The 13,798-nt window shown below is 31.5% G+C and overlaps 1 protein-coding gene and 1 long non-coding RNA gene across 4 annotated transcripts in view; one reads left to right on the plus strand and one right to left on the minus strand.

Moving 5' to 3' along the window:
• The first annotated feature begins 1,223 nt into the window (after positions 1–1,223).
• LOC139907041 (uncharacterized) lies at positions 1,224–2,213 on the plus strand. Its single transcript, XR_011783353.1, has 3 exons — positions 1,224–1,350; positions 1,405–1,544; positions 1,607–2,213. It is a non-coding gene; the product is annotated as an uncharacterized lncRNA (long non-coding RNA).
• Positions 2,214–7,215: 5,002 nt separating this feature from the next.
• Positions 7,216–13,798, minus strand: part of LOC121128507 (uncharacterized) — a 127,029-nt gene continuing 120,446 nt past the window's right edge. For all 3 annotated transcript variants that reach the window (XM_071892817.1, XM_040724089.2, XM_071892816.1), the window contains one exon: positions 7,216–12,340. In XM_071892817.1, the coding sequence (XP_071748918.1) occupies positions 11,828–12,340 (513 nt within the window). In that variant the 3' untranslated portion in view covers positions 7,216–11,827. The remainder of the gene's footprint in view (positions 12,341–13,798) is intronic.

The following is a 13,798-nucleotide window of genomic DNA, read 5'->3' on the forward strand; positions in this document are numbered from 1 at the left end:
GAGCGCGAGAAGAAGGCTAGATCGAGAAATATGGTATTACTGAATTAATACCAATTTTAATATTAGCAACCTGTTATATTATTTTGGTGGGAGAAAATGAGTTACTGTTAGGGAAAGATAACCTTCCAAATTTAAAATAACACTAGCGCAGAGAAAATATCATAATGATATTTCAATAATATATATATTTATTTTATTACGCATTTTTAGATCCATTTCCAATAAAAATAGGCGAGTATTCTTCTTTTAGAGGGAGATGTTAAAACAACTAGCTAAATAATGGGCAAAAAAGAAGAAAAAACACACGTTCAATAGTTTTTTCCTTTACTAATTTCTATAATTAGTTTTTTCTTTACAGCATATTTCATTTTTACTCATGATAAATAACGTATTGGGTACAAAAATGAGTTTCATTGTTAATTAATGAGTTAATAAGGATAAACTAATCAGGATTATAAACACTTTGTCTCAACACTTCACACACACAAGGTTTAGTGATTATTTTTTGATATTCTGTTTCTGCCGTTCTTTGTACATAAACAAACTATACTCATCATTTAGTCATTTCATCATCATGAGCGAGCAACAAGCAAAAAGGCAGCGGATCTCAGATCTCTTAGATGCTGGAGTTGATGTGATATAGATTACGGACATTGTTAAGTGTTCAATAAGTTCAATAAGTAAGGTTAATAATTTTGGTAAGAATACAAAAACGTGCGAGGAGAAGGGAAGAAATACTTATGGTATCATTGATTAAATAATATACACGTTCTTCTATCAAGAATGTTATCATTCCCGCCTTTATTATTCAATATTAATATAATATTAGATCCTGACAGTAGATAGAGAGCTGAATAAAATGCCTAAAATAACGTTGCCTTCTGTCTGGATTTCTGAAAATGAAGGCCCAAGAATTTGGAAAATACTTACCGGATGAGAAACAGATGGCTTGTCGGATTTGTCGATATAAATGTGCCTTTAGTCCCTAGTCTACAATTACACGCCACTCGTTATCATCATCTCAAGAGTATGGATATTCATCTATAAAATCAAGTTAATGATGAATACATCAATTCAAACTTCAACTCTGATCTCACAAAGATACTTATTGCATGTAATATAACCTTATCCATTGCTAATCATCCTACGTTCAAAAAATTTCTGGAGAAATACAAGAGTAAATTCTTCCCTTCCCGAGGAACCATAATTAATTAGTGGAGGATGTTGGTAATGATGTCATTTATAGAAATACCCCCATTGTAAATTGTGAAGTTAAGATAATTTTCAGCATGTTTAGAGTCATCCACACTAAATTACGAAATGGAACTCTGAATTTTGTAACATCTAACAGTAAGTATTCATTTTAAAAAAAAGATGTAATCATAAAATTTGATTCTATTTTAGCTAAAATTATCAAAAATTATGATACGCAAATCATTAAATGGCAAAAACAAGTGCTTAAATGGTCACAGCAACGGGGATTGTAGCTTTGGATGGTTTGCAACTAGTTTGTATGACATTAGTTTCTTCACTTAAAGACTTGGGTATGATCATTAGGTTTCCCAATATTACATAGTCAATAAATATTACTTTTTTATCACTTAAGGATTAGCTATGATTGATAAGCTACAAGAAAAGGTGTTCAGAAAACTCTTAAAAGGCAAAAACAACTGCTAAAATGGTCACAACAACGGGGGTAGTTACATTGGGTGTAGCATTATAATTAGCAATATCCTTCATGATAATAGTATGTTGTTATATAAGCATAAATAACGGGGAAAATATCTTTTTTGATACTCTTAATAAGGAGTAATATCGCTGGATATTACTGCATAATTAGCTTTTGCTCTAAATCTTTAAGATGGATTTATTTCTAACATTTTTTTTATTTGTATATTTATTGTCTAATTTTATGATTTTGACATTTACTTTCTTATTAATAATTATTTAGATCTTATTGGTAAAGATATATCTATCCTGTGCACAATTGTATATAGCAACTTCCACATGAAGAAAAAGGGGAGGTGATCTTTACGATTAAACTCCACGCCTGGTTTGTGTTTTGCAACCTAAAGTTATGACATATTTAACAAGAGTCCAATGTCAGAACAATAAAATATTATTTGAATCAATCTATTACTTCAATATTCTGTAATTATAATTTATTGTTATTATTAGTTATCTGATTCAAATTGCTAAATTTTGCATATTTATGTATGTATGTTCTGTACAAGTTGTGATTATGTACAATTTTGAAATGGTACAAGTTGCAACCAAAAAAAAAGAAAAAAAAGAGAGAGAGGAATTCTTTATAATGAAGTATTTACAGTACTTGGAATGAGGATAATGCAATAATGGAATATTCATGGATGATTGATATATTAACAGTGCCATTTTAAACTATTTTAATAAATAAAAATACTCAAATGTAAGTATTATGTAGCTCATTATAAAGTTATATCCCACAGCTATATTACTCACAAATACATATAAAATGACGAATGTTTATACAAGTTGCAACTCGTTTACATCCCAACTTGTACGAAACATATTATATATGTGTGTATATTATAAACCTTTTTGGGGGCGCTTTTTGGGGCTACACATCCATGATTTACTTCTTTTTAAAAAGTAAGATCCTTGCTTAACGCGGTTTCAAACAACGCAGATTTTGCATTACAACGTTTTTTGGAATTATTCTGACTCTCCGGATAGTGCAGTATCTGATAGTAAATGACCGCAACTATATACTGAGGTAAAAAATAATTTTTAGTTTAGATATACAGAAAAACTATCTGAAACACTCATCTGACCCTACACATGAAGTTAAAAAGTGTACTTGACTTTCTTCAAATTTATTGAAATTTACAGGGTTGATTTTATCTAATGGTACACATTTTATTATTTTCAATTTTCAAGAGCAAAATTTAAACGAAAGTTTTTGTGAGAACATTTATTTAACAAAATCACAACTTTTTTTCAATATGTGAGCCCTCAGCTCTAATAATTGCCTCAATAAGAAGCCTACATCCCTTGCAAATCTTGACTATGTACGCATCAGACTCGAGCTTGGCCCACTCAGTCTTGATGGAAGCCTCTAGATACTGGACACTCCTGTGAGGAGTAGCACTCACCCTCTCCTACAGACGCACCAAGATAGAGTAGTCCAAGGGGCCGAGTCCCGGAGAGGAGGGTGGTCACAGGTTGAGGTCTCAAAAGTACGAAAAATTGTCTCTCTTAGGAATGTATGGGTCTTAGCGCTGCGATGACACCGAGCTCCGACTTGAATGAAAACAAAGTTGTACCCGAACTTTTCTCTGACCCAAGGCAGTACTTTCTTATCCAGAAGTTTGTTGTAAGCATCTGCATTGAACCACTCCTTCCTCTCCAGAAAAATGGGAGGGCGAACCATGCATCTGCTGGCCACAATGCTCAAGACAATGGTTCCGGCTAGATTTTTGTTCTGAATACATGTCTCGCTCAAGCTTATCCAAGCTCCTTGAGAGACATGTCGTGTGAGAGAAGCTTCAAACTTTCACTCCTTTGTTGTTTCATTTTACTCGTTCTCGTTTGTTTTGTTTTTAATTGAGTTGAAACTTTACATAAGGAATCTTGAGTAACAAAACCTATCTTTTGCCGAGTTTGAAGATAACCTATTAATTAAAATCAAAATTAAGTGTACCACTAGAGAATATCAATCCTGGGTATATTAATACTGCCTTGGTGAAATTGATAGCTAAGACATATAATGCTTACCTGGAAACATGCCATTTTTTAAAATGTAATTTCTTGTGAAAAGCTTTCAAAAGTAAAAATATAACCATTAGATCCCATTTTACCCTATATACGAAATCGGATTTCACATTTGTTGGGGTTGGGGGTATGGGGTATGGTTAGCAGAGTTTTAATTGTAAGTCTTTGTTGGAATCAGAGTAGAATTGAGGATCAACATTGGAGTAATTCTTGCCTTTGTCCTTGTATGTTTCCATATCCACCTCCCTTCTAGTTACAGCTGCTTGTAGTTGATCGAATGAAACGTCGTAACAGTTAAGCTACTTACTCCAAAACATTCTTACAATTGTTATGATTAACAAATTGATTTTGGGTTTTTTTATTAACATCCCCAAAATGCTACCAATTAACATCACTGTACATCTCCTTATGGATTACAAGAGTCGAAAATTTGGAATATTTATGCAGTCCTAAAAAAAATTTAAGTCTCGCAAATATGGAGTGTTGTTTTTCAGTCTCAGATTGAGTTAAATTTTTGGGAAGAGAACATATATTTATATAAAGTTATCAATAACTTGTGTATGTACTCAACAAAGACGGAGATCAACAAGGATGATTTGTTGCAAAGTTATTAGTGTAAGCTCTTCTTTAGACACATCCACAAGGTTACTCTCCGTCTTTTATGAGCATAAACAAATGTTCCATCTGGTTTCGTAATTATTGTATGTAGTGGAAAAGGATGTTATAATAAATAAAAATTAGGAAAAGAAAATTCATTCTTCAGATTTCTAATTAAAAAAAAAACAAAATAAAAAAACAACAACGGGCGAGCTAAATAATACACACGATTGTCATCACTATTTATATATAGTCTTTACTAGAGGTGTGTAAAATATGTCATAGACAGCGAGAAAGGCTTTTTTTTAGTTTGTGAATCTGAGGAGGCTTTTTTATATTCCAAAGCTGTTGTGATTATTATTTGATTTTTGAAGACAAAACATCTAAGGATAAATTATTAACTAGTGATTGTGCTCATGAAAGACTAAAAATGAGACAGAAGATTTTTTTGAGGAGTTATAATTTTAAGTTCTTGTTGGACTTGGAGTAGAATTGAGGATCCACATCGAAGCAATTCCAGCCTAAATGTCATTACTATATACGGAGTGGGAATTGGGCTGTTTTCCTTCCTTTCACGGCTGTTTGCAGCTGATCTAATAACACGTCATGACAGCTAAACTGCTCTCCCCCCCAAACATTCTTCAAATTGTCAGGGTGACCACGTTCATTTTTAATTTTTTCATACCAGTAGGTCCTGTTTTATATAACGCTAATGTCAGGTTAGCTTAGGGGGTACCATAGAAATTGAAAAAATATAATTGATTTTTTTTTAAGTAGAAATAAATATAATTGACTTTTTTTTTTAAATAGAAATAAATATAATTTTTTTTTGCAAAATAACATGAAAAATTGCATAAATATTACTAAAAGTTTCATTAAAAAAAACCGTAAATACTTTATTTTTAAGAAGAATAAGAAATGGACCCACATTTTATTTTCTAATAAAAAGTTATTTCATATTAAAGTTGGAAAAAGTGAGATGTCAGTTAGATAATTTGGAAATAAACATAAACATAGTTTTAAAATTTAATTCCATGTCGTTTATCAACTTTTTATTCTAAATTGCCTACCCTACTTATTTCTTTAAACTGCATCTTTGAAAAACACTGTTAATTTCGTCAGCTATGACTCGACGAAATTTATACGTCAAAGAATATTTTAAAATGAAAAACCCGCATCTATAGTGCGTATATATGACTATATCCTGTATATACGTATATACAGGGTCCTTTAGGTAAATCTGGACCATCTTTAACAACATCCTGAACAATAAGGAAAGCATTTAACTTGGTTATTTTAATTTTAAAGTAAGAGATTGAGCGTGTTAACCTTAAGATAGTTGCACAACTTTTAATTCAAAACAATTATTTACGATATAGGGGACCCAAAGGAACCTCATAATCGAATCGGCTTGTGCGGGAAAAAGCCCAGAGTACATTAAGAAGATGCTTGGGTATCGAAAGAGTAAGCAAGTCTACGACGTCTACAACTGCCGAAAGGAGGTGGGCATATAAGAGAAAATCGCATGAGTCTGGGAGTGATAAAAAACTCACTCCCAAATTCCTTTTAGGCCTGAAATGATCCATGAAGGTATCTTCTGGGACTCGGTTTGACGTTCATGTCAAAAAGCGCCAAGTAAGATGTGCAATAGTCTCAAGGACCATAAACACTGATCTGCGGATGAAGTCATACCACCTCTACAAAATATATATCCTTACAGACAAAATGAAGGCCACCTAGGCTGCCTACGGAAGAAAATAGATGAACGAATTGAAGTCCATTCTTAACCGAATACTCTTTTATTTAGATGAAAAACAATGGACTATTGACAGATATAAAAACATCCAGAACGACAGTTTCCGGCCATCATTATGACCATTGGGATCGTTGGGAGCAACGACAGTTTCATACCCCCTATCTTCTTAGAGCAAAAAGAGTAGGTTGTTTCTGACAGGCACTGTGAACTCTTGTTTGATCAAGTGATGCCTTGGATGAAAAATGAGGCCAATGGTGGCTAGTTCTTGTCACAATAAGAGTCGGCCCTGTCTCACAAGGCCTGCAAGACCTAAAACAGGTTGAAAGAAGAGAAAGTCCCATTTTGGGATACCCAGACCTGGCCCTCTAACTCTGCCGATAAGATTCCCATAGATTACTTCTTTTAGGGGGAGTTAGAACGAAAGGTCTCTATCAATTTACTCAACAACATAGAATTCTTGAAGGCTTCCATCATCAATTACTGGGACAAAGTCTCCCCTGCGAAAGTGATCATTGCCTGCAAATCCCTTAGGCTTTGTATCTACATAATGATTGGTGATTTTTTTTTTTTTTGTATTATAAGAGGTTGTAAATAAAATTTCAAACCTATACTTGCTTTCCTCATTGATGAGGATGCAGTTTAAGGTGGTCCGGATTTACCTGAACGACCTTGTAGGTATATAGGTCATTCCATAGATATTTTCAAGAGGAAGCAGAATTGACTAAAATTTTAAAGTCAATCCAACCTTGAGTTCTGAGGCCTTAAAGCTCTCTATAATCGTTATTTATGGAGTTCCTTGCGATCTAAGAATTTTGTAAATGTCTAATTTTGAAATAAATTGAAAAATCGTTTTTCGTATATCAAAAACGAAAAAATTAACTGATTTCCAATAATCCATTTTTGACAATATTTATTTCTGACGGATAACGCACATTCCTCACTACACCAACACATTATAGCAATTAACTGTTTTTCCAAGAAAACTTTAAAATTCCGCCTCTAGAATGAAACATCGCCAATGTTGTTGCTACTCATACATCCCGATTGACGTTCTGGTGCTGCCCTATATAATAATTTCGTAAGTGATAAATTAATATACCGCCAAAAAATATGATGTATTATTAAATTTAAAATATATTCCAAGAAAGAAATTATCTATTTCGATGATAAATTCATAAGTAGATATAATAAAAATTTGAAACGATGAGTCCTATATTTTTACAATTAAATAATTAATTCATATATAATATATAAATAGAAAAACGGTATGATAAGAATAATTAATTAATAGGTAGATCAAATTCTAAAAATATGTATAGGGGAGAGAAAGGTCGTCGCATATGATATGTTAATTATAATCTTTTAATAAATGGATCAATTAATTAATGTAATTATTTCTTTATATCCCTTTTAGTATTTCAGCCAATTCAAGATATGTTAAGAACGAGGGTACAACAACCCATGTACAAGGTATGTAGTTTGATCAATACATAATTACTCATTACATAACACGCATGGATAAATTAATACATGTATGAATAGTGATTTTCACGTTGATGTCGGGCATTTTGGAGGGGCTAAACAGCCAAATTTAGCAACAACCAAACCCCCTTTTACATTAATATTTTGGACAATAGGTAACTATATTAATGGTTTAATTTGAAGTAGTATCGGGTTCAGAATATGAACAAACACTAATTGGTCAAAGTCAAAATGTAGGTCAAAATGGGATCAACAAATAAAAGGAATTAACCCCTACTGTACATTAAAAATGTAGTGATACATTCTATAAGTTTGCCCCCACGTCATATTTTCTCCTTCTATATTGAAATTGGAGACAACGACAATAAATAGTTGAAATTCCATTATTGCAAACTTTTAGTAATAAGGAAATAACTAGCGTGGATTATATTATTGGATTAAGAGGAGAGGGGTTTTGACGTTTTCGAGATGTTCGGTCAATGAGCAGTTCGGAGGATCATGAAAGTCAATTGAAGGTCTCATTATGTGAAGGAGTTTGTCAATTATGAAGTATTCGTGGGGGGAGGAGGGTCTTTCTATTGTCGCCTAGTTTGATTATATATATATCGGATCCTAAAATATACTACAATTTTTTATTAGTGTTAAACCTAGATCTAACGGACTATTGTGTCCGTTAAAGGCAAAAGTTCGTTACAGCGAGGCGGTGCGTTCTACTAACATTGGTCCCCCAATAATACGAATAAATTTTTTCTTGCTTATTTTCCTCGTGGGCGTTTTTTTCCATTGCAAAAGTACTTCCGTACTTTTGGGCACCGACCTTCAAAACAAAGTGAGTTTGTACTCATTATCAATTTGATTTAAATGCAAGTCTTTATTTTTAATGTTTTCAACAAACCTTCCACGCCGCCAACCGGACAAAATTAGGTGTAGCAGATTTTATCCGTTGTAGCCGGGGTTGTTTCATTTTGGTTTAACAGTATATATTTAAACTTCCATATTTTAGATAAAAGTCAACTATTACAATAACTGACGCAAGAATGTTTTTACAAGTGGGTCTAGGGGCTAAATTATATAATGGTGACTTCATCCGGGATGTTGGGAGATTTTGAAAGAATGCTTTTTGACAAATAACTTTATTTTTTTTTGAAAACTTTGAGAATTAAAACTTTTTGGAGGGATACAATTTGAACAATTAACTATTTTGTTATACATTAGAAATAGAAAAAAATAATGGAAAATTTTGACATTTTAATTTATTTGGGGAGGACGAAAAAGATTTATTGCTACAACTCTAAAAAGTTCTTCAGAATGCGAGAAGGGAAGGCACCACTGATGACAATAAAAAGAATAGAATATGTTTGTCCAACTATGTATCCTACTTTTTTTTGTTCCTCATTGATCAAATAATAATAATTAAAGTACAAATTTAGAGGGATGTTCCAGCTTGGTTTTTATAATATTTTTGAACTAAAAATTTCAAAATTAATTTTTGTTTGGAAAATTAAATTTCAAAAATTAAATTTTTTGAAATTAAATTTCAATTATTTAATTTTTGGAAAAAAATTCTTAAATCACAACTATTCCCTAAATTAAATTTTTCAAAAAAATTTTAAACATCAAGTTTTTTGAAACAAAATTTAAAAAATTCCAAATTATACACACAAAAAAAAGTTTAAAAATTTGCATCTGTTCAAAAAAAATAATATATATTTTTTGGAGAAAATTTCTAATGTATTTTTTGAAAAAAAATTCAAAAATCCATAGCTATCAACAGGAAATTATATTTTTTTTGGATAAAAAATTCGAAACTTAAATTTCAAATCTTAAACTTTTTCGAAAAAAAAATCAAAAATTATACAGCTATTAACAAAAAATGAATTTTGGAAAAAAATTCCAAAAATCCATAGCTTCCAGACAAATTTTAAGTCAAAAAATAAAATTCCTTTATTTTTTGGGAGAGAGGAGGGGCTACGGCCTCTCAAGTCCACATTTGGTGGACCCCCTTTCTTCTATACATATTGTTTTGATTATAATCAAATATTACTACTCATCATAGGCATAAAGTAGTATTTAATGCAGATGGGAAGTTTTTATTCTATTCTTAAAGCCATTTGATGAATTTTCATGAAGATTTATTTGAAATGTGTACGTTTTATGCAGTAATTATGATGTAATTTATGACGTCAATCAAAAAGTTTTATACTCCTTATGACAACCAAAGTTATTAATTGATGTCAGGGCATGGCTTTAGTGGCAGAGTTAAATTTAAAAAAGTTATTTAAAAAAAAAAGAATATATATTTGATTATTTAATTTCAATATTTTAATCAAAAGCCCATTTTGTTGTCTTTTATACAGGCCTTTTCTTCAAATGATTTTTTTGTTTTACTTTTAGAATAACTTTTTTTTTAATGAAAATGTCAGTTTTTTATTTTTTTCCTTTTTAATAATGAACTTTATTATTAGAGAAAGTGTTTTTAAGGCTTCTTTATAAAAAAAAAGTTATTTCTATCAAGGGGGCCACTGGTCAAGAGCAGGGCCTGGGAAAGTACTCCCTATTCCTACAAAAAAAAAAAAAAACCCTCACTGATTGAATCTCCCATTTCATTTTGATCAATTAAAATTACTTGGTTAATAAGTTATGAGTTTCGGTGTGAATATCCTAAAACGGTCTTAGATATTTATAATTTAACTTGATATTCAGCAGTTTTTGGTCTAAAAAAATATTAAGTTTGTATCCGGTCCCACGATATTTTTTGAAAAATAAATTTGACGTTGTTTTTTTAGGAGAGACAAACAGATACATAATTACGGTATACGATTTTAATTTCGATCTATGGTTGGTATTTCGGGTCAGACGTAAATATCGGCCGACAAAAAATCACGTAAGACCGAACCAAAAATAAATCTGACCGATTACAACACTATGGGTTATAAAAGATTTATGAGTAATGTGACACTGGCTTTTGAACTTGACAAGGTTCTTTATAATAATTATTCATTAAAAACCCGAAAGGTACACACTGATATCTTTTCTCAATCACTCGTATATCTTCTTGCTTCTATATATTTATTTCTCTATGGATGGAAAGGTCAAAATCGCTTATTTCTAATACACAATTTTTTGAATAACCCCTATAATTGTCTTATTTTCAAAAAAAAAAAATTAAATTTGTCAAACTCCATATATATTGTAAAAGTTGATTAATAGAAAGCGTCGAGTGGGTTGTAAGACTTTCATTAGTGCCCCTAATAATTGCCTTTTATCATGACATTTTTTGTCCCTATGAATATTAGTCATATAAGTGGATGGTCACTTCCTTAGTAATGAGTTACATACCATAAGAAATAGATGGAATACTATTAAGGAATCGAGAGAAAAAAAGAGTTTAAAATGTCTTAAAATTTATTGATTAATACGTTTGAATCGCGTATTTGTCGACAAAGGGGTGTATATGAGCAAGGATGACCATTTTTTGGTATACAGCAATTGGACCGACCCGGTTCGGTTTTAGAAGGGAAAGTGTAGAAGTAAATATTTTGCAATGACTAAAATTAAAAAATAGCATTTTGTTGTAGGTTTTTGGTTTTGAACTTGGAAGAAAAAAAAAAAGTCGACTTTACTCAAGCTGATAGTTTCTGTACATTACTTAAAAATTCAGCTATTGATTTGTCAAATTTATAGTACAAATTAAAATTACGGTAAAAACTACAGACACTCAGTAAAAGAAAAATATTTGTTATATTAAAAAGTGGACAAATTATTTGGAAATGATTAAAAACTCGAACCCGAACGAATGAGAAAAATATGACTCGAATTAAGACAATATTAAGAATAAAATATGAATAAATTTTACTTGAATTAAACTGTTTGTCCCATAAAAAGTGGGATAATGGATGAATAAATTTATAAAAAAAAAAGACGACCTAAAAAGAATAATAATCCGGGAGGAAAGAGAACGGTTGGTCACCCTTACATGGTTATACTATAGTTATAATTATTCTGTTATCGCAGGCATTGTGTTTACGTAGTTTAATACTAAACATTTAACCAATCTGAATTTGCAAAAAAAAAAAAAAAAAAAAAAAAAAAAAAAATACGATTTATAAGTTATTTTGATTGTCAGTCAAGGATTGTCGTCTAGACAGGATTCATTATATAAAATATGTAATATGTATTGAGCATGAAGGAAGAAAAATGTACGTAAATTCAAGAGTGATTGACGGATCCATTTTATTCTTAGCTACCAGACGGAGTTGGAGAAGGAATCGATGAGGAGGAGGAAGACGCGAGTAAAAGAGGTGTAGTTGATTCGGAAACGGGACTCAGTGTGGTTAAAAGAGTACTTAAGTTATTTGAACCTGCCTCTTCGGCCAGTCTTTTTTGCTCTAATACTTCTTCTGCTTGAAGTTGTTTGATTACCGTGGAAAAGGCATAAGGAATGACAAAAATCATGATAAGGAGGCCGCCCAAGAGAATCAGTACCGTTGGCATGATGGCTCTTATATCATGACATGTCACTCCCTTGTACCAGGGTTGTTTCGGAGCATCTGAACCTGTCACTGAGCCTCCATGCTGTCGAAATGAACTATTTGAGAGCACGGATACCCGATCTTCTGTAGTGTAGGGATGTCCATTCATGTCCTCAGTGTCCTGTTTATACTTTCGAAAGGAAGGACGACGACCTCCTTCGAGGTCTAGGGTATGCCCATCCTCGATGGCCATTTTTCGGACCTTATCTGTTGGATGTACCTAGAAAAGAAAAGAAAATGAATTATTATAGGAAATATTTTTATTTTGTTTACCTCATGCAACCTGTGTTTATTATTATAGTTTATGTATGTCTATATCAGGGGAAGGCAACCATTGAGACATGGAGTGTCAACTTCAACATTCCTAATCGATGAGTGTGCCACTATCAACAATAATGGTGAAAACACTCTCAAACTTCGGGAATATCTTTTAACTTGCGCGTGCCAGTGGATATGCATCCACGTGTCATAGGTGGCCGACCCCTGGTCTATATAAACAAATGAAATTAATTTTCTACAGCCCCCAAAGAAGGTCAACGTCCCTCTTGATGACATTTGAAATTCTTTTCTAGAAAATTTAAGATTTGAAAAAAAAGAAAAAAAATGGATTTTTGTTTAAAATTTCAAAACACAAAATTAAAATAGAACCCTGTGGACTCTCCTGAAAACAAAATTGTATTTTTCAACTATTATTTATAATATTATAGAATCGGCATGGGGATTTTTTTGGAAACGTTCCATGAGTACTATAGTGCTACCTAGATACTGATTCAATTAAAGCACTACTATGCAAATTAGTATCGGAACCATTCATTGTGGCGCAGCTACGTTATAACATTATTGGCTTACTGATGACGTATCATATATTTTAAATAATAGACCTTCATATTAAAAAGTGTTAAAATTGTCATAAACATAATAAGAATTATGACCAAGTGCGTCCGCAGGTTTACATTTGTAATTTAAAAAAATTAAATTTCAAATAATAAATTTTTTGGACAAAAAATATTAAATGTTTTGAAAAAGGAATTAAATTTTAAATTTTTTTGAAAAATTTCAAAAATCCCCAGTTACTCACAGAAAATTAAATTTTTAGACAAAAATTTCAAAAATTAAATTTCAAATCCATTATGCACAGGATTTTCATCACTGCTTATAGTAATAGTAGTTTTGGTTGACGATCCTTTTTATTTATGGTAAGACTTTACTGTCCTACTGCAATTAAAATACCGCTTCAACAGGTACAAAAACTTTTGATAACAAAGTTAATATATAAGTTAAAAGCTGACAAATAAGCAACAAACTTCTTAAACAAATATAAAATGTCCCTCACTTCTACCTATAATTTAAAAAAAAAGTTTAATCAAACAAACATGCATTCGAATTAAAAGTATTTTAAAATGTCAGCGTATTCCTACACAGTCAATCTAAGGCATGGATTGATTAAAGCCTTCACATGACTTTAAAGCTTATCTTTATCACTCTTAATGCGAATAATAAATATTTTGTACATAACAAGACCTTATTAAGAACTTAAGCATTAGTTCAGATCCAAGGCATATAAAACGATTTGAGTAAGTAGAAAATATGTATTTATTAGTGTTGAGAGTCGGTCAAAGACAGTTTTTCCCCTTGTTCTGTCTTAAGTAGTGGTGGATAGGCCTAACAGACTTAAAAG

The sequence above is a fragment of the Lepeophtheirus salmonis genome, chromosome 13 (genome assembly GCF_016086655.4).
Source record: "Lepeophtheirus salmonis chromosome 13, UVic_Lsal_1.4, whole genome shotgun sequence".
Taxonomy (NCBI): domain Eukaryota; kingdom Metazoa; phylum Arthropoda; class Copepoda; order Siphonostomatoida; family Caligidae; genus Lepeophtheirus; species Lepeophtheirus salmonis.